Here is a 20,435-nt window from a genome sequence, read left to right as displayed (position 1 = left end):
AGACACGTTGATGGTTTGGAGGAAATGATTACTGAAGTTAACTCAGAATCAGTATCAATCAGGCGGAAAGAAAATTAGTATCAATAGTATAGATAGTATGTGTGATGTTTATGAGTCATTTCTTTCGCAACTGTTAAAACCTCTGAAGAAATTCATGACGTCATTACTAGTTAAGTTCCAACAGAGCTCTGACTCTTGGCCAGCATGGCTTCAGTGCTAGAGAGAAAGGTTTTTCTTATTTTTTTCAATCAGTGAGGAGTAGTACGGCTTTTTAGCTTCACAGTTGGCTTTTTTATAGAGCAAAAAAGCTTTTTTCCACAAAATAAAGATCTTCTAAATTAGTGAGATGTAATTTTTTACGCGTTACTTATGGGTTATCTACTTTAAGGTTCACGTTGAGACTCTAAAACTACCCTAGCCCTCTGATGCATAGTGGTCACTGGAGTGGACAGCTACTAAAACGTACATATCTCTTTAATGCATTGGTTTCTATGGTGGAACTGCATATTAGCCTCTAGAGTGCTCTCTGCTGCCATGCTCCATTGAGGTCAATTCAGTGTTCAGTTAGTGCAACTGCAAGTAAATTTCCTCTGAATCAAAGATGGCAGACAAACTGTCACCCCTGCCGACCACTGCTGGCATATCCTGTCAATCCTTCTATGCTAAAAGAGCCCAACAGGTAAAAAAAAAAAAAAATGATGATATGCAGTAACATCTAGGGAAGGATATTATCTGTTTGGAATAAGAAATTGTTGTGTCTAATATGTAGAAAACTATGATGAACCATGTGTCCAATGAAGTGGACATCATGCATTACCCACTATATTTTTTTTAACATAAGTCATAAATTGTCTCACTGTTTTTTGGGACTGTTTTGGTTATGAGTAAGCATATAATTGTTACATTTATAAACTACTCATTTAAAATATATATTTTTGTGCAGATCAGCTGTAGTTTGAGTTACTATAATAATTATTTTATCATATTTTGTAGACTTCAAATGCAGCAAAGAATAAGGCAGGGTACAGAATAGTCCAGGAAATTCCATCCAGCTCCAGTGATGATGATTTCATTGATGAGTGCAGTGATGATGAGTTCAGTGATAAGTCCAGTGATGATGAGTGGCTGCCAGAGCAGAACAGAGACATAGGAGCTACGGATGATGAAGACACAAACAGTCAGGATGCAGAAAGTGAGAACGATGAGGGGCAGGATGAAGAGGAAGGTCAGCATGATCAGGGAGCTGTGGGAGATGGGTACATGGCACCTGACCATACTCAAGCCCGCAAAAATATTTGGAAAGTCCAAGACAATGACTTTGATGGAGACTTGCCTCCTTTTCTAGGAGAGTGGAAATTGAATGTGGAGGGGAAGGATCTCATAGATTTCTTCAGACATCTGTTTCCAGCAGATCTAATTGATAATATAACATACAACACCAACTTGTATGGGAAAGAACTGTCAGTAACAGGAGAAGAGATTCACCCTCCAGCAATGCAAAAGAGGAAGACCCAGTGGGACCCCACAACCCGTGAAGCGGAGAGCAGTCACCAAAGTAGCCTGTGAGGTCAGGTTTGCCACAGGATATCACTGGCCCCAACTGACCGAGGTGAAAAATGCAAACAGATGCCATGATGTTGCGTGCACACGGAAGACCAAATACATCTGCATGCAATGCTGTGTGCCATTGTGCCCTGGATGCTTTGCAAACTTTCACACAGCCTAGCTGTGATGAACATAGAAGTGTTCGGAGATGCAGAGACTAAGATGTCAGTTTGTGTTTTCTTCCAGCATGCTAATAAGGGCTTGGTAATACTGTCCTGCATCGTTATAGAACTGTGTAGACTCAAAAATGTTTCTCTTGTTGGAGATAGTTTGCCATATTCAGGTGTAGGATTCACAGCTAGGACTGTTGATTGGTTTTGTTATTTACGTCTAAACATTGGGGCCTTATGAGTTGAAAGTTCCAAAAAAATTGCTGAGATGTTTTTCAAAGGATACAAGCAAACAAGTGTTTGTATATTTACAATAGAACACAAGGTAATTAATTTTTACAGTAAATTCACAGTATTTCATGCTAAGTGCTCGGGCGCATGTAGTCCACTGGAGTGGACAAGTTTATAACTTTATAAAAAAAACTTATTTTTGGGAAAAAAAGAGTTGGACATTTTTTTTTTCATGTCCTGAGAAGAATAAAAGCACTTAAGAAAAAAATCTTGACCAAGGCTTTCATAATTCATGCATCAGAGGGCTTTAGAGCCCCCGAGAGCAGCCATTTGGCTTTTCTACCTTTAAAACTCGCCTTCCAGCCAAATGGCTGGTAGGTGTTTAGCTAGGCTTTAGCTTCAGCCAAGTGGAAGCTAAATTGGCTAGTCATTCATATGTAAATTAGGTTGTTACATGAGAATTCTGGAGGGGAGTGGGGGTGTGTGATTGAGGGTGTGGGGGAGCTGCTAAAAGCTGTGCACTTCCTTTTGTGTTTCATCTTGATGCATTCTCAATCATCAAGGGAAATAAATCTCCAAAAGTCACCAACTTGGAGTGTTTCAGTTTGCCATCTTAGGGAGAAATCAACACACATGGGTGTATGTCCTTTGTTGCTGAGATTTATTGATAAAAACAGTACAAAAAACCAACCATTTGTACACATATTTACAAATAATAATAAAAAGTGAGTGAGTACATTTCAACATTTTCAGCAATCACTCACAATCCTGGCACTGCCATGGTATCTGTAGTCTGCATTTACCACATGTGTATCTGTAGCAGTGAACACATCGCACAGTGGCATGATTGTTCTTGCATTTGTGTTTGACCTGACACATGGCTCTTTTTCCAGGGCTAGGTGTGGAGGGTTGTGTCCAAAGCAACTGTTCTTTTCTTGCCTTCTTCCCAGCTTCCCAACACTACCAAAAGGAAGCCAAACACTGTCACCCTTTACAACAAAACAAAGTGTGGCGTGGATGTGATGGACCAGATGGTTCGGGAGTACACTGTCTGCAGAGGAACACGGCACTGGCCAGTTGCCGTGTTTTACAACATGATTGACATGGCAGCACTGAATGCACATGTGCTGTATCAAGCATACACCGGGACGAAGGAAAGACGGGTGGACTTCCTGGTGGAGCTTGCAAGAGAGTTGGCTCACTCTCATGTAGCTGGGAAAAAGGCAAGAAAAGAACAGTTGCTTCGGGCACAACCCTCCACACCTAGCCCTGGAAAAAGAGCCATGTGTCAGGTCAAACACAAATGCAAGAACAATCATGCCACTGTGCGATGTGTTCACTGCTACAGATACACATGTGGTAAATGCAGACTACAGATACCATGGCAGTGCCAGGATTGTGAGTGATTGCTGAAAATGTTGAAATGTACTCACTCACTTTTTATTATTATTTGTAAATATGTGTACAAATGGTTGGTTTTTTGTACTGTTTTTATCAATAAATCTCAGCAACGAAGGACATACACCCATGTGTGTTGATTTCTCCCTAAGATGGCAAACTGAAACACTCCAAGTTGGTGACTTTTAGAGATTTATTTCCCTGGATGATTGAGAATGCATCAAGATGAAACACAAAAGGAAGTGCACAGCTTTTAGCAGCTCCCCCACCCCCTCATTCACACACCCCCACTCCCCTCCAGAATTCCCAGATAACAACCTAATTTACATATGAATGACTAGACAATTTAGCTTCCACTTGGCAGAAGCTAAAGCCTAGCTAAAAGCCTACCAGCCATTTGGCTGGAAGGCGAGTTTTAAAGGTAGAAAGGTAGAAGGCTGGGCAGTGCTGCTCTCGGGGGACTCTAAGTGCTAGACAGGTAAAGCCGTCTGGTGCTGGTTTAGCTCAGTGGTTGAGCTGGTAACCATATGTTACATGGCCTGAGTGGAGCAATGCAGGATTGAGTCTGACCTGCAGCCCTTTGCTGCATGGCTTTCCCATCTCTTAATAATAATACATTTTATTTAAAGGCGCCTTTTAAAATACCCAAGGACACTATACAGAACAAATGAGACAGGCATAAAAACAGGAAATAAACACACTCTTGCTCTACAGCAGGTATTTTTCAGAGTTTTATGCTACATGCCCTTCCTGATGCAACCAAGGGAAATTTGAATCGCTGGCTGGAATTAAACTAAAAACCTTTCACTTACAAGGAAATATCTAAACCACTGCAGTATGGAGCCATTAGAAAGATCAAGTCGTATACAGATGAAAATACATAAATTACAATATTTTATAACATTGTAAAAGAGTGAAAACTCTTGTCACTTCATACCTGGCCTGCTGGATGCCCCCCACCCATTCATTGCAGTCCAACTCATCCTCTGTTCGCATCTCTAGAGGTTTCTGCCCATCGTGGCCAAAATTGACCATGAAGTAGTACTATGTGAAAGAAAAGAGACAAAAAGTAATGTGACTTCATGCTTGGAAAAAAGATCTCTAATCTTAGGTCAGAGTATTTTTTTCAACAGGTTTATTCAGGCTTACAATCTAGACAATGACGGAATTATTATATGTTTTTAACTCAAGTTTAATGAAACTACATTAATGTATGTGTGCAACATACAGTCCAAATCAAAAGATTAAGACCACTTGAAAAATGGAAAAAGAAATACTATTTTGCGTGATTGGATCTTAACAAGGTTCCAAGTAGAGCTTCAACATGCAACAAGAAGAAATGGGAGTGAGACACCGACGCACTTTTAATTTCCCTTTTTAATTTCACTTGTCTTGTGAATTCTTGCTTGATGTCATTTTTTGTTGCTATTATCTTTTGTTTGTTAAAGGTCTAGTGTTGGACACATAAATAATTCAGTGACAAGGCCAGGAAACAGTCCAGATTTCAATCCAGCTGAAACTCTATGGTGGAAATCGAAAGAAATTGTCTTTGACAAGAGTCCTATAAAGCTGATCTCTCAAAAGAGAAAACTAGAACCAGCTTAAATATTATTTTTTATCAGTAAGTAAATGCCTCAAAAAGCCACTTTCCTTGTATGTCTCAAAAATTAGAGTTTTTGTGTCAAATCTGTTATTTGTTTATTGGCAACAAAGTAGAAAAGATGAATGAACATCCTCCAGCTGCGGTGATAAATTCCATAATTTAAGCCAATTGTTATACACCTTGTATACACGGACTAATGAAAATAACTGTTGGCTGCAGCCCTAAGGAACATCCACACTTGGTTCACATTTTCATATTCAGCTTCCTCGTCAGAGTTCTTGCCCCAAGTAACAGCACAAAGAGCACAAGTAACACTAAAATAGCACACAGAAAACAGACCTGCTTCCTCATGAGTGGAGGTAATAATTGGAAGAGTACAAGGACTCCACTTCAAAATGAGAATTAGTGCAAATAATACGAAGTACATACAGATGCACTTACACACATGCATCTGTAAAGATGAGGACAAAATGATTAGTATCCTCCTAAGACCTGAACGCTTCCACAGCATGCATTTTTAATTTTACTTTGCTATTTGGGCTGATTGGCACCTGATGAATGTAAAAACAAAGAATTACCACTTCTTTTTTTTAACCTAATTTTTCTTTCTGAGAAAAATGAGATCTACATATGAGGACATTCGTTTTAAATTTTGATAGAACAGTGGCAGTATAATGTCCTCGTAAGTGGATATCAGGCCCTAAGTATTTTTGTCTGGACATTCCAAAATGTCCACATCCCAATAGGAGGGTATTACCCCTAGTTTTGTCAAAATTTTCAACAAGGGCAATTCTAAACATACTAGTTTTCTTTAAAGTATTCTTATTATTGTTATTATTGTTATTATTATTTTTTCAGAAAAAAATTACTAGGGTCAACATTTTTAGCCCATGAAAATCTTTTCTGTGCAATGATGTTCTTTAGTTTGGTTATCTCCACACACAGTGTAAAACTTCAGCAAGAGTTGTCACTTAAGAAAGCCACACAGTACAGAACTCTCCTGGAAGAGGTTTGGAGTAAAAGATTGCAAAGAATCAGGAAAGAAAACTAGAGAAAAATGTGTCTTAAGACCCTTAGAACAACTCCCAAGACTTGAGCAAATGAATGAGAAAGTCGGGAATTGTATTCTCAAAGAAGACAATCCCTAGAAACCTACACAGGAATGGCTGCACAGAACAGAAAACTACACTTCAAAAGTATTTCTTATCCATTTACTAGATGCCTATGTTCAAATTATGTGATTTGCACAAAGGCGTTGACAAGGCTTGTACTTCCAAAGATAAAGTTGCAAAATTAAACCATGACACCAATGAGTACTTTTCATGAACATGGGCGTAATTTTCACTGGCAGCCCGGTGGCACGGTGGTTAGCACCGTTGCCGCACAGCAAGAAGGTCCTGAGTTCAATTCCACCATCAGGTCTTTCTGTGTGGAGTTTGCATGTTCTCCCCGTGTTTGCGTGGGTTCCCTCCAGGTACTCTCCCACCGTCCAAAGACATGCGGCTTGTGGGGATAGGTTGATTGGATAATCCAAATTGTCACTACGTGTGAATGGTTGTCTGTCCCTGTGTGTTGGCCCTGTGACAGACTGGTGACCTGTCCAGGGTGTACCCCGCCTCTCGCCCTATGATAGCTGGGATAGGCTCCAATGCCCCCCGTGACCATGAAAAGGATAAGCGGAAGCGGATGGATGAATGGACCTGGTGTCCACATATACGGACATCACATTTTTGGTTATTTAGACCCGAATACTCAATTTTGCTCTACAAGGGCCTGATATCCACTTACGAGGACATTATACTGCCACTGTTCTATCAAAATTTTAAACGAATATCCTCATATGTGGATGTCATTTTTCTTAGAAACAAAAAGTGGGTAAAAGAAAAAATCTGGTAATTCTTTGTTTTTACATTCATTGGGCCCCAATCAGCCCAAATATCAAAGAGAAATTCAAAATGCATGCTGTGGAAGCGTTCGGGTCTTAGGAGGTTAAATAAAATATGAAGTAGAAAAATGCAAATATAAAAACAAAGCCAGCTGTGTTAAAGCAAAACTATATCAAGCTAAATCGTTTCAAGACTGAACAAGGTAATCATAAACCCACTTCAACTTCTGGTTTTTAGTCATTTTACTTAGTGCTATTTAGTGCTTCTGCAGCAATTGTGGCAGCCAGCATGACTGCCGAGGACACTCAGCAGATGAGCCTGTGCATGTAAAACTTTGGGAGCGCCATGTATCTTTAAAATTTAAAAAAAAAAAACGGTCATTGTAGCGGGGCGTGGCCTGTGGTGCCGTGCTCTTGGGTGCAGGGAAGGCAGACGCACCTGCACGGCATCCACAATCATGCCCCGCCATCATATGGGACTGCGTCCTGACTCGGGGTTGGTGGTGTTGATGTGGATGTGCACAAAACAATAAAAATATACAGAACACAACTGGGTTGGATGTTCACAGTGGTGCCAAAACCCAGGACGGGAGGCACGGCAGACCCAGGACTGGGCCAGCAGAATGAGGAGCTGGCCAGAATGGTGGCCGAGCTGGCGGCCACGCAGCAGTAGCAGGTGGTGGTGGTAGCACGCCGTTGGCAGGAAGAGGGGCTAGGGATGCCTGCTCCCCTCGCGGGGGGAGGGGAGCAGGATCAGCCGGATGGCTCCCTGGCCTGGCGATGGGGGTATGTGGCGGGGCGTGGCCTGTGGTGCTGTGCAGGGAAGGTGGACGCACCTGCGCGGCTTCCACAATCATGCCTCGCCATCTTAAATATGGGACTGGGTCCTGACTGGGTTGGTGGTGTTGATGTGCACAGAACAATAAAAATGTACAGTACACAACTGGGTCATGTTCACAGTCATTCATTTGTTTGTGAAGCTAGTTTTACAGCAAGGTCTTAATGGAAAATTTCAAAAATAAATAGAAATTTGTTAAGGATTCTGTGAGCTCACAATCAACTATCCTGTGAGGTCGCTGAGCCCCTTCTGCATTTAGAGAAAATGTCTCCAGGTTTTCTCCCACTTTGCCTCTGCAATCTAAGGCTGAGATCTTTGCAGTTTTAGAACTCTGATCACATTTTTCTGAGTATAATCTGGATGTATGATTATAATTATGCACATGGTTTTTGCTGATTTTTTCTTTACATTAGCATTAGCTGGCCGTCCAGTTGATATAGATTGCTGCTGCCTCTGCGGTAAAAGACTGCCTAACTTCTCATTTTAAAGCCAATTTGTTCTCTTTTTGTGTCGTTTCTGAAGACAACAATACCACCATTGACTCCTAAGCTTATGAATATGCTGTAATATTTAAGCTCAGTAGGGACTTCTACTTCTATATATTGCAGGCTAAATCTATTTTTTACAAGTACTTATCGTGTTTAAGTTCACTGGGGCATTTGACAAGGGTATACATAATTTAGAAAAGACACAAATACAAATCCTGACTCCACCTGTTCCACTTTATGCATGAATACAAGATTCTAATCCCTTTAAATCATAGTGAAAATCCATCCCATATCACATTTTCAAATTTCATATTTCATTTACAAGTTTGTTTGTTTTTTTAAAAATGCACTAAGTAAAGTCTGACAGGAATGAGCCCATCATCAAATACTCAAAAAGCAGTCACCAGTAACTCAATGCATGTTTCAGTCCTTTTTTTTTCATTTGTCATATCGTTGTCCCTTCAGCTGTTTGCTAAACCATACTAATGAGGTTAGCACGTGTAACAAGGAACAGCAGTTCATCAAGACTTGGATTTCATAATACACCAAACTCCTTTGCATGGCAGTTTTAGGAGTACTTATCCATTTAAAAGCAAAAGACACACAAAAATAACCTTACAGTAACCTGAAAACTTTAGCATGTCTCTAACTACCTTAGCTAAACCCTGTATTTCAACATTTCACATAAAATAACTTGTATTGTTGCATTTGTCATAAAAAAATAATTAAAACTGAGCTTTAACACACACCCCTGCGTTATATTTTACGGTCTTACCAATGTTCCACACTGGTAAGCTCATAAACATAAGGGACCCTACGGGCTCAGGAGGAAAAAAAATACAACAAAACGTTTAAAAAAAGAATTATCCAGGAGTGACACAAACTTTCAATAGGCAATATGTTAAAAGTAGAAACTGCAGAGGTGCATTCACATGACAAACTCTGTTTTTTATTTAATAAATTAATATGAATTCAAAATAAATTGCTGTTTTTTCTCAAGGACAACTTAACCCAATACGACTGCAGAAATTTGAACATGGTTATGCACTAATTTTCCAGGAAAATTACTATTTTATTAATTCAGCGAAATACGATAGATTTTCTCTGAGGTCAGGCAGTAGAGATCATCTACTAATCCGGAGGTAGGAGATGAATCTCTGGCTCCTCCAGCCCATACATGGGTATGTTACTAAACTGAGTTGTATTTAAGTCATTATAGTCTGTATTTGCCAAATACAGACTGTGACTTTGTTAAGGACTTAATGGTCCTTAACAAAGTCACAACCCTCTAATCCATGAGATATGGGTCAAATAAACATATAAATTACTTGCTGAATATCAGTTTTTTCCTTTCCTATGTCTGACAATATAGTTTGCTAAAAGGGTGCCACAGAGAGAAAGCAGGTCTGTATAGTAATGATGTAACAAAAAGCGGGTGAGGGACACTTGCTAGCGTGTGTCGGCTACAGACCAGAGAGGCTTAAGGGCTTGTTTGTGTGCGTTGGGGGGTAGGGTGGGGGTTACATAACCATCAAGGCTTGTGCAGCATCCTTGCATTGCTAATGCGGCTTCCCTGGTCACAAGCCTGCTTTAAGCACAAGGATAACAATAAGTGAGACGAACAGACGGACAGGGACAGACAGAGTGAGAAATAGGGAGCTGTAAGCTGCCTTGCCCTGCATCGAGCATCACCGCGTTCACTCACAAAAAAACACTTCATCAGTCTGCTATGCACAGATGCAAACATGAGAGCTCCCGCTTACAGCCAGGACCACTTTCAACACGACCTGACCTGCAGGACAATGGTGCTGTGTTACTTCCTTCGTCTCTCTGAGGACATAAGCTGCAGTCTGGGCTACTTTTTATACTATGCAATACATATTTGTGTGGTTTTCACTACAGTTATTTTCATGAATCATTGTCTTTAAATTATATAAAAAATATAATAGACATTAACTATATTATTAGGATGTCATTAAAATCTGTTTTTCAAAGATAATATCATCTGTGTATAAAGAGTATAAATAATTTTATTTAATGTGTAATTAAATAAAATGTCAATAAAATGTCAAGGTAATTACAAAAACACCTTTGGGACTGAGAAATTCACATGTACCCCACTCAATTCATTAAAAAGTGTTGAAATGAAGATGAAGCAGTGTGCTTGTGTCACACATGGAAGATTAAAGTAAATATTTAGTTGATCTGAGCTAAGGTAACTTCTTGTCTCATTTTTTGGCTAACATTTCAGCTGTCCCAGGTTGTAATAAGTAGCTGCTGTTTGTGAAGAGAGGCCTTCGTTAGTTAGAAAAGTGATTCATAAGCACTAATTCTAATAATAAGTCAGCTAAAGTGGTTATAAACTGGAAACCGGTCTCAGTGTTTAAACACTCACAGAAATAAAACACAACACAGTGTTTTTGTGACATTTAGCTTGTTTCTGAACTTAAACTGACATGAACAGGAGTTAGGAGTTATGATTGCTAAACTCAGTAATGCAACAATTATGAATGCTCAGAAAACTAGAAAATGGGAATATTTGATGATTTGTATTAGAAAAGACTACTAAAAAACTTGATCTCATGTTATTGCACTTTTTAATGCTATTAAATGAGCAAAAATGCACACTCATTAAATGATCAACCTACATTGTGGTTATAAAAATTACTGTTGAAATAGATCAAATAGATTTTCTATTAAAGCTCAGTTACAAACAGTTTCTCTATTCCCGAATGTCTGTCAGTATGAGTGGATCTCCCTAATATGGTCCACACAGTGCACTTCCATTTCTAAGAAGGAGCCAATCAAAAAAGGCAAGAGGAAAAGAAGAGTTGCGGGGCAGCACCCAAGCTTTGGTTATTTTGTACTCTGAATCATCCAAAGCTACCTTACTAGAATCCAAGAATAAAAATATTGAGGTAGAAATAAGCATTACAGATCAAGCATTATGATCAAACACAGGATTTACATCACAACTTCACTGTGCAAACACATACCAAGGAGGACTGTGCCATATTTAAAATACGTACATTGTTTTGGACTTTTTCACTTAACTTATTTTGAAGAAATTACACTAGGTTTTGTTGTTATTTGGTTACACGTGTACCATACTCATAGAAAGGCAGTAGAGTACAGTAAAAGGTAGTCTCCCAATAGCACAGGTAGCACTAGTGCGTAGCAGCATCCATGTGTGAGATGCAGTTGTGTTGACTTGGTATTCAGACAGTGACTGCAGGCAAAACAACGAGCAAGGATGCTATTCTTAGTCTAGCACAGCATCATCCTAGAGCAGTACCACATGTCGGATACAAACTCACAAACAGAAAGTATTACATATTCACAGCAGAATCAATTTTCATTATTTAAAAGCACACTAGTGTGATTTATCACATTTAGCCTTTAGCCTCAGTTAAATATCCTTTCAAGAAAACGTCCATATTTTCATATCTCTGATTGTGTAACGTCAAACTTACTGTATGTCCCATTTCACCAACTACCAACTTCATCACTATGGAAACACATCAGTCAAGTGGCACATAGGTGAGGCTATAATGGGCAGCAGCATTAGCATTAAGCATGGTGAGAAGGGGGAAGAAAAAAAAGATCTTTTAGTTGCTTTATATTTTCCTACTACTAACTATAGTACAAACGGTTTTAGCAATTATTTTAATATTATTTGACAGTTCATTTTAGCCTCTTTCAGCTCATTGTTCTGATTTATATTGGTGATTCTAAATTGCCCACGAGTGCGCATGGTCTCTCTGTGTTAGCCCTGCAACCAACTGGCCACCTCTCCACGGTGTATCCTGTATGTGGCAGGAGTATCAGAACAGTTGAGACACATTTTTTCTAAACACCGCGTCTCCGTGGCTTTTAAACCCCAAAACAGGATGCCCCCAAAATTGGTCCCTGACATATGCCTGACATATAGACTTTAAATCACAAAAGAATACAACAATGAACACAACTCCCTTTGTGTGACTTGTTTAATAGGTTTCTCTTGAAATTTCTGCTGTTTAAATAGTGACAGAATTATTTACTAACTAAAACTGCTATACATAATTCTTACTAATGGTTCGTATGTTTTTATAAGCACTGTAAATGTTTGTATTTATTTAGTTAGTTAGTTAGTTAGTTAGTCAGTCAGTAAAGTTAATAACTAACTTTAATGACGGTGTTCTTTCTCAACTTTTACTAAGTAATTCTTGTGAATGATGGTGTAACTTTTCATACCTAAAAATACTCACCATTTAATAGTGTTGCATAAGTATAGTTGAGCAACTGCCAGTTTTAAGACAAACCAGAAACGAATTATTTTATAAGTATATTTGAATGTAAACGTGTATGCATTGAGTACAAAAGGGACACAGTTTCGAATGAAAATACTTTTTAAGTATAATTAGGACATAACACTTCATTTTAAGCGCAAAAGCTTTAAACCTAAATTCATCAAAATTACCTGGTGGGATATTCCACCATAAGTTAAAGGTTGTATCATGAAGGATATCTAATTACCTTCTGAATTCCTGATAGCTAGAGTTTTGGGAGGGAAAATAAAGAAACGCTGAGCAAGACTCATGACACCGTGTATGTGTGGTGAGGACTTTTTAAAGGGACTCAAGAAAGACAGAAATGAAAGAGCAAAGAAAATTGACGGTTTTTCACGCTAAAAGCACGTTTACCGTGGGACGCACCTGCTGCTTCTCAATAGCATCCTTGCTGATGGCGGACACTTTGGACGCCGGCGCCCTCTCGCATGTGCATCCCTCCAGCAGGTATATACCTGAGGGCCGTGCGCTCTGGTCGTTCTCGAAGTAGAAGAGCACATTCTGGTAGAGGGCGAAGTACTTCTCAGCCCAGCGACTGTTCTCTGTGGTCTTCTTGCTCAGGTAGCCGCGCTTGGTCCCCTCTTTGCGCGCAACCACTGACAGATACAGAGCGTGGCCCTCATTGTACCGCACGCTCTTCTGCATTATGTTTACACTGAGTCCTGTCCTTATTTTGGTCCCAACTTCAAAGAGCAAACATATGTATCACATCACGCATCCTCGATATCTCTACCGTTATCTCTACCGGATGGATACTGAAGAGAAAGTGGTTAACATCTCAACTGCAGAAAAAGGTAATCCAGGTTTACCATGGCATAAAAAGTTGGAGAGTGCACCACTCTTACCAGACTGTCAAATACACGCTCCAGTGTCAGCTGAACCGTTGAAAAGCAGCACCGCTTCAACACATCTCCATGCTGCAAAGTTCGGACATGACCTAGAAAGCCAGTGTGTTTCTGTCCTGGTGGTTAAAAAAATGAGGAAAACGACGGAGTGTGTAGTACCGCCAACAACAGCACACAGAAATAGACTCAGTGAACAGACGGTGAAAACAGAATCACGACGGACATCAGCGCTAATCGGCTTTGACATCAACTTAGATCGCCGCAGCCCGCGCGCTGCTCTCTGAGCGCGGAGCCTCGCAGGAGTTCCATTTAAGCAGCGCAAACCAAAGTGCACCAAAGTTTACACACCCACAGTTTTACACAGCACACGTTTCGCTGTGAAAAAACAAAAAAAAGACGTCCCTGCTGAGGAGGGCTGGTTCCCGCTTTGCTCAGGTCCAGTTTGTTGGTTCTCTCAGGTGGATAGTGATATTTTTCATGAAATCTGCCTCCTTTAGAGGTTTGGTATAAAATTGTTCGCAGGTTTGTTGACATCAAACTTGGGGATTTTTTTTTACTCAGCAGTTTGGATATTGGTGCCCATATTAAACCGGATAAATCTTGTAGCCTACTTTTTTCTCCAAATGCCTCTTTTTGGTTTTTGATGACCAAAAGCAAGCAATTTTGTCAAAACAAGAGACCAAAGTATATGTAAGGTGTATTGCTATTAAGTGTGTGTGTGCAATACACCTTACAAAGTATATGTAAGGTGTATTGCTATTAAGTGTGTGTGTGTGTGTGTGTGTGTGTGTGTGTGTGTGTGTGTGTGTGTGTGTGTGTGTGTGTGTGTGTGTGTGTGTGTGTTGGGGGGGAGGTGGGGGTCCGTTACCAGCTATTTCAGCCTAATTTTGTTACATTTACATGAGCATTATTCCCTGACCTCTGAAATCAGCAAGGAACCTAGAGTTGGTTGTGTAACAAAAATTCCAGCAGACCAACAGTTTCAAACCAGGCTGTATTGGGGTTTTTGAGACAAACAGCACACGTTAAAAACCCATGTCAGTTTGAACTTCAGTTCATTTTGACCATGTCTGTGGTTCCTACCTAAACTAGTGCCATGTGTGGCTGATTGATGTTTATGTTAGGGAGCAGTTGATCAGGTATACCTAACAAAGTGGCCAGAGAAATGGATATGTGCAAATCACAATAGCATGATAAACAACTCTGGTGATTTATTTCAACTTAGTCATGTGGCTCTATGAGTAATGTTAATTGCAGTCCTCCAAAACATTTGGTGAAATTTGTTCCATGAAATAGCAAGTATTGCAGTGACTTTTCAAAGGTCTGACTGATAGTCTGACTGATATACATTTCAGACTCCAAATCACCTAAATCAAAAGCAAACCTACTTACTTATTTCTAAGATTATTTCTTTTACAAAATAAGTTGTTATACTAAGTGATGTCTAAGCATAAGTCAAGTCAAGTCAAGTCAAGTCAACTTTATTTGTCAATTCTGCCACATGTACAGGACATACACAGAATAGAAATTGCGTTACTCTCAAACCCTAGTGATTAGAAAAATGCAAATAAAATAATTAAAAAGTAAAAATTTAAATAAATACAATACAATTTTACGTATAACAAAAAAAAGCTATGCAATATACAATATACAATATTCAAGTAAGAAGGCATAGTGGTGCAAAATAGGCAAATAGTGCAAATAAAGGGGATTTAGTAGTGTACGGTAAGAGATAGTGTAACAACAAAGTCTTATGAGGTCCAATGCTTAAGCAGTCCAATGCTCCACAAAGTGACTGGAGCAGGCCAGTGAGTGCGTCAGAGAGTGAGTGTGTGTGTGTGTGTGACAGAGTTCAGTGAGACCGTGGTGGAGAAGAGGGGAGAGGGGGGCAGAATCGGGAGGGAGTTTAGCTTCCTGACAGCCTGATGGATGAAGCTGTCCTTCAGTCTGCTGGTCCTGGCCTGGAGACTCCGCAGTCTCCTCCCTGACGGCAGCAGCTTGAAGAAGCTTTGCATTGGGTGCGTGGGATCAGCCGCTATGCAAAGGGCTTTTTTAGTGAGACGGGTGCTGTAAATGTCCTGGAGGGAGGGGAGAGAGACACCAATGATCCTCTCTGCAGCTCTCACTATGCGTTGGAGGGTTCTATGGCAGGACGCATTGCAGGCTCCAAACCACACAGTGATGCAGCTCGACAGGATGCTCTCGATGGTGCCTCTGTAGAAAGTGTACATGATGGGGGCTGGAGCTCCTGCTCTTCTTAGTTTGCGGAGAAAGAAGAGACGCTGCTGTGATTTCTTGGCCAGTGCTGTGGTGTTGTACGTCCAGGAGAGATCCTCTGTGATGTGCACACCCAAGAACTTGGTGCTGCTCACTCTCTCCACAGACGCTCCGTCAATGGTCAGAGGAGCATGTTGGGTGTGCATTCTCCTGAAGTCCACAACAATCTCCTTCGTCTTCTCCACATTCAGAGAGAGATTGTTGTCAGCACACCACGTGGCCAGGCGTCTCACCTCACTTCTGTAGTCGGTCTCATCCCTGTTGCTAATGAGACCCACCACCGTTGTGTCGTCCGCAAACTTGATGAAGAGGTTGGAGCTGTGTGATGGAGTGCAGTCATGGGTCAGCAGAGTGAAGAGGAGGGGGCTCAGCACACATCCCTGCGGGGCCCCCGTGTTTAAAATGATGGTGCTGGATGTATTACTGCCGACCCGTACTGCTTGAGGTCTTCCGGTGAGGAAATCCAACAGCCAGTTGCACAGTGAGGTGTTGAACCCCAGCTGGACCAGTTTTTGAGTGAGCTGTTGGGGGATTATAGTGTTGAATGCTGAACTGAAGTCTATGAACAGCATTCGAACATATGAATCTTTTTTGTCCAGGTGTGTGAGTGCTGAGTGGAGTGCAGTGGAGATGGCATCATCGGTTGAGCGATTGGGCCGATACGCAAACTGGAAGGGGTCCAGGGAGGGGGGCAGGACAGTCTTGATGTGCTGCATGACTAGTCGTTCGAAGCACTTCATCAGGATGGGAGTAAGTGCAACAGGACGGTAGTCATTAAAGCAGGAGGGAGATGACTTTTTTGGAACCGGAATGATTGTGGTGGCTTTAAAACATGTGGGGACGACAGCCTGGGTGAGTGATATGTTGAAGATGTCTGTGAAGACATCAGTGAGTTCCACTGCACAGTCTCTCAGTGCACGACCAGGAATGTTGTCAGGACCCGGAGCTTTACGTGCATTGATCCTGCTGAGGGATCTCCTCACGCTGTATTTGTATCAAGATTAGACCTTTAAAATCAACATATCACTTTGAGCACTTGTGTTCTCAAGGAGTCTTAAAATATAACAAAATAAATATTTATCACTCTTATGGAAGTTCCCTTTAGAGTAGATATGCCTTCAGCACTAATAAGTGTGTGTGTGTCTCTGTGTGTCCATTTCTAACACACATTTGTAAGGTGGACAAAAGCAGAAGTTTCTATTTTTATAAAGTGGTTATTTGCATCAAAAGATGGCTGTTGAAAGTCCCATCCAGCCTGAAACAGATGTTGTAATGCTTTAGTAGTCAGTGTTTGTATGTGTCGCACACATGCAGAGACAAATGACTGACGGAGTTAAGGTGCCACAGACTTTGCATTTCACTTGTGTGCGTAGATCTCTGTTCAAAACCTCTTAGGAAACCTCTTCTTTATGTCAGACTGACAAAAAGTAAAAAGCAGTTCCTGTATTTTATTTTTTTAAATTTCTTTTATTTAGGATAGTTTTGTAAGCACACTGTATAATTTCAGCTAGCTCTTGTCTATTTTTTATTTTTATTTCATCCATCTTCTTCTGGTTTCAGGGGTGCTGGTGCCATGGGGCAAGAGGCAGGGTACACCCTGGACAGGGCTAACACAGAGAGACAGACAACCATTCGCACTAACATTCATATCTAAACCCAATTTAAAATCACAAATTTACCTTACTCCACTATCTGCATATCTCAGGACTGTGGGAGCAGTCACAGTACCTGTAGAGAACCCACACAGACATAAAAAGGACATGCAAACTCCATGCAGAAAGGCCCACCAGAAAAGAAAGAAAGAAAGAAAGGCCCCAGTCGGATTGTAAATTTGGACCCAAGACATAGTTGCTATAAGGGAAAAGTGCCAAACACTGCACCACCTCCGCCCTTGTTGGATTTGTTTGTTAGTTTAAAGTTAAATAATATATTTTTTATACCTAGTTTTAGTTTAATCATCTATGTCTACTTTCAGTTATTACAGATTATTTTATCAAAAGGCACAGTGAAACAGAGCCAATGCCTGTGTAATCTGTTAGGCAGCTTAGTATCAGTTACCATGATGAAGTCTAACTCCACTCCACTCTGCATTGACCTGTTAAAAAGGTTATATTCTGAGAGGGGTCAAAATAGTACTGTAAAATAATAGAAATTTGAATAACATCATGGAGCAGCTATGGTTAGCACTGTTGCCTCACAGCAAGGTCCTGACTTCAATTTTACCATCAGATCAGGGTCTTACTATGTGGAGTTTGCATGTTCTCCCGTGGTCCCCGTGTTCTCTCTGGGTACTTCAGCTTCCTCCCACAGTCCAAAGACATGGAGTGGGGGGAGGTGAGGTTAGGTTAATTGATAATTCTAAATCGTCCATAGGTGTGAATGTGAGTGTGAAAAGTAGAAAAACACTGCCACTGTTTGATTTTTTTTGTTATTAAAAATCTAATTTAATCCATATTTGTTCTATTAAAATTACATACAACCCACATAAACTGTCAGCAAGACTCTGTTCAAGGTGCTTTATATTATAAATCTAAGATCTTACAATATTAGAAAGAAACTCCCTCAAGCACATGGAACCCCACAACCAAGCTACTGGCAATAGAGTGAATGAAAAACTCCCTTTTAACAAAGAAAAAATCTCAGGCAGAAGCAGCCTCACGAAGGGGCGGCCATTCCCCACAACCAGTCGGGGGTGAGGGGAAAGAGAGAGAGAGCAGAAAGAAACAGGACAAAAGACACACTATGGAAGAAATAGCTTAGTTTAATAGTTTAATAAGTATTTATGATGTTTAATAAGTATTTTTGATTAAATATAGTAGAGGTTTATAAATACATAGAAGCGAAAAGAAATGAATGAAAAAGAAACAGTATATCATGGGAGGCCTCCCAACAGCCTAAGCACAATGCAGCATAACTGAGTGAGGGTTTTGAAAATTCTAGTAACCACAAGTAAACCTACAATGAGAGAATGAAGTCCTCTTTTTGGATAGTAAGATACTACAAGGTCTTTAAGATATAATGGGTCCTAATTATTCAAGATATAGTATATGAGGAGATGGATTGTAAATGCAGTTCTGAATGAAGCCAATAATGAGAAGCTAATAAGGGAAAAATGTAACTGGAAAAACTGTAGAAAGTATTTTCTATGTATTTGCACCTGTGTGTGTGTATGTGTTTGTGTAATTTCTCCTAGTTGTATTGCCTTTTAACTCTTCCTTAAATCTATGTTTATAATGATCAACTGGTAATGCTGAAGTGTTTTAGTAAGCACTTTGTAAGCACATTCTTTTCCCCCTAAAAAGGTAAAAAGTGAGAATTAATGAATGTGTTGAGACTGAAAGTAAGGCATTGATATTGCACATACATAATCCCCGCTTTTGTAAACAGCCGACTATGAAGTCCTGGTGAGCTAGCCCATTAACTCCTGAGGTAGATTAACCTCATCCTGTCATGTCTGATCAGTTTCAGAGCATTAAAAGGCCACATCTGACTACTGTGTCCACAGGCAGACAGTGGCAATGCTGACAATTGGGGGGAAAAAGTCCCTTTGCAGCTTAATATCATGAGCAGAGCTACAAGGGGAAGAGCAAATAGGCAAACAAACCCTGTGAGGTTAAAGGAGTGGACAAGGACATGTTGCATCAGCGCCTGCCGTTAGACACATAGTGCTCAGTTTAAATTGTATTTAGCTTGGAGGGGAATACTGCTTATTCTGAGAATTTGTAAGCTTAAAAGCAGTATAATCATCACACCAACTGTCAGAACACACCTTTGTTATACACTGTAGCAGTATGCTGTAATAAATGTACAATTTTGAATGTACATCAGTGAAGCTTTTCCTCTACTAAATGGCTAAGAACCTGTATCATTTAGAATAAAAAGCTAAACATTATACAGCAAAGACTATGTGGGCAAGCTAACAAATTATTTTTATGCACTGTGGGTACCTTAATAACTAACAAATGTACTGAAAGTGTTCTTTTATCTTTACACAACATCTGCTGTTGGATAATTCATATTGTACATTGTTTACACCTTCCATCAGCAAAGGAGAGTGAAACAGGTAGCAAGACTGTATAATCCATTGCATGTCTCTTTGTGTTCATGTACAATGTAAACAGAGGCATTTATGTACTCATAAAGACAAGGTTTTACAGCGTTATCTTAAAATAATAAAACAGTAATAATTGTTTACTTTTATTATGGCTGTTTTGTTTGGGGGTTTATGCATGGAAGTTGTTCATTGTTAGAAAAGAGTTACTTTATTACACATCTAACAGATGTCTAGAGTTCAGAGGTGGGTTTTTGTAGTGATGATAATAATGATGATGGCAAACAGAAAAAAATAAAGCTGTTAAAGTGCTGTTAAAATAGTCTTCACCACAAGTAACTCTCTTTTTAATTTCTCTTTTGAAGTTATGAAAACTGTTGAGTATGTATACAGAGCCATGTGTAGGCTCATTTGTGGTAAAAATTTGTCAGCCAAAATTATTTCTTAATTTCAGCTTTCCCTTCATCAAAACTGTAAGAGCACTGTGAAGACCCTCTGCATGCACCTCCTTCACTATATCCATAAATTTTCTGTGTGCCGTTCCTTCTTTCCTTCTGCCTGTCAAAATAAAGTAAAATGTTTTTTACATTTTAGGCAGTAAAATACACCATGCAAGCAGCATTGCATGGTGGGTGGTCCTTAGTGGGGCCATACAGAGTTTTAATACTCTCTGTAGATCTCCATCTGACAACTTTAGATATAGCCGGCAAAGGATTAAGGAGGATTACTATTTACTACATGCCTACCACTATGCCTGAAACATATACTATACATCT

The 20,435-nt window shown here is 40.0% G+C and overlaps 1 protein-coding gene across 8 annotated transcripts in view; it reads right to left on the bottom strand.

Moving 5' to 3' along the window:
- The window catches only part of rasgrf2a (Ras protein-specific guanine nucleotide-releasing factor 2a), a 49,569-nt gene extending 35,949 nt beyond the window's left edge, over positions 1-13,620 (bottom strand). For 2 of the 8 annotated variants that reach the window (XM_086301554.1, XM_086301558.1), the window contains exons 1-2: positions 12,841-13,616; positions 4,282-4,388 (exon numbers count right to left, since the gene is read on the bottom strand). In XM_086301554.1, coding sequence (XP_086157680.1) covers positions 4,282-4,388; positions 12,841-13,131 — 398 coding nt within the window. In that variant the 5' untranslated portion in view covers positions 13,132-13,616. Of the gene's footprint in view, positions 1-4,281; positions 4,389-12,840 lie in introns of all 8 variants that reach the window. The other 6 variants (XM_086301561.1, XM_086301559.1, XM_086301555.1 and 3 more) reach the window with 6 other exon arrangements.
- Between the last annotated feature and the right edge of the window lie 6,815 nt (positions 13,621-20,435).

The sequence above is a fragment of the Aulonocara sp. 'chitande type north' Nkhata Bay genome, linkage group LG7, assembly GCF_057382095.1.
Source record: "Aulonocara sp. 'chitande type north' Nkhata Bay isolate Kocher_YH1m ecotype deep benthic linkage group LG7, A_spYH_male_GT1.1, whole genome shotgun sequence".
NCBI lineage: Eukaryota > Metazoa > Chordata > Actinopteri > Cichliformes > Cichlidae > Aulonocara > Aulonocara sp. 'chitande type north' Nkhata Bay.
The sequence above is the reverse complement of the archived record's forward strand: the minus strand, read 5'-3'. Positions and strand labels throughout refer to the sequence as shown.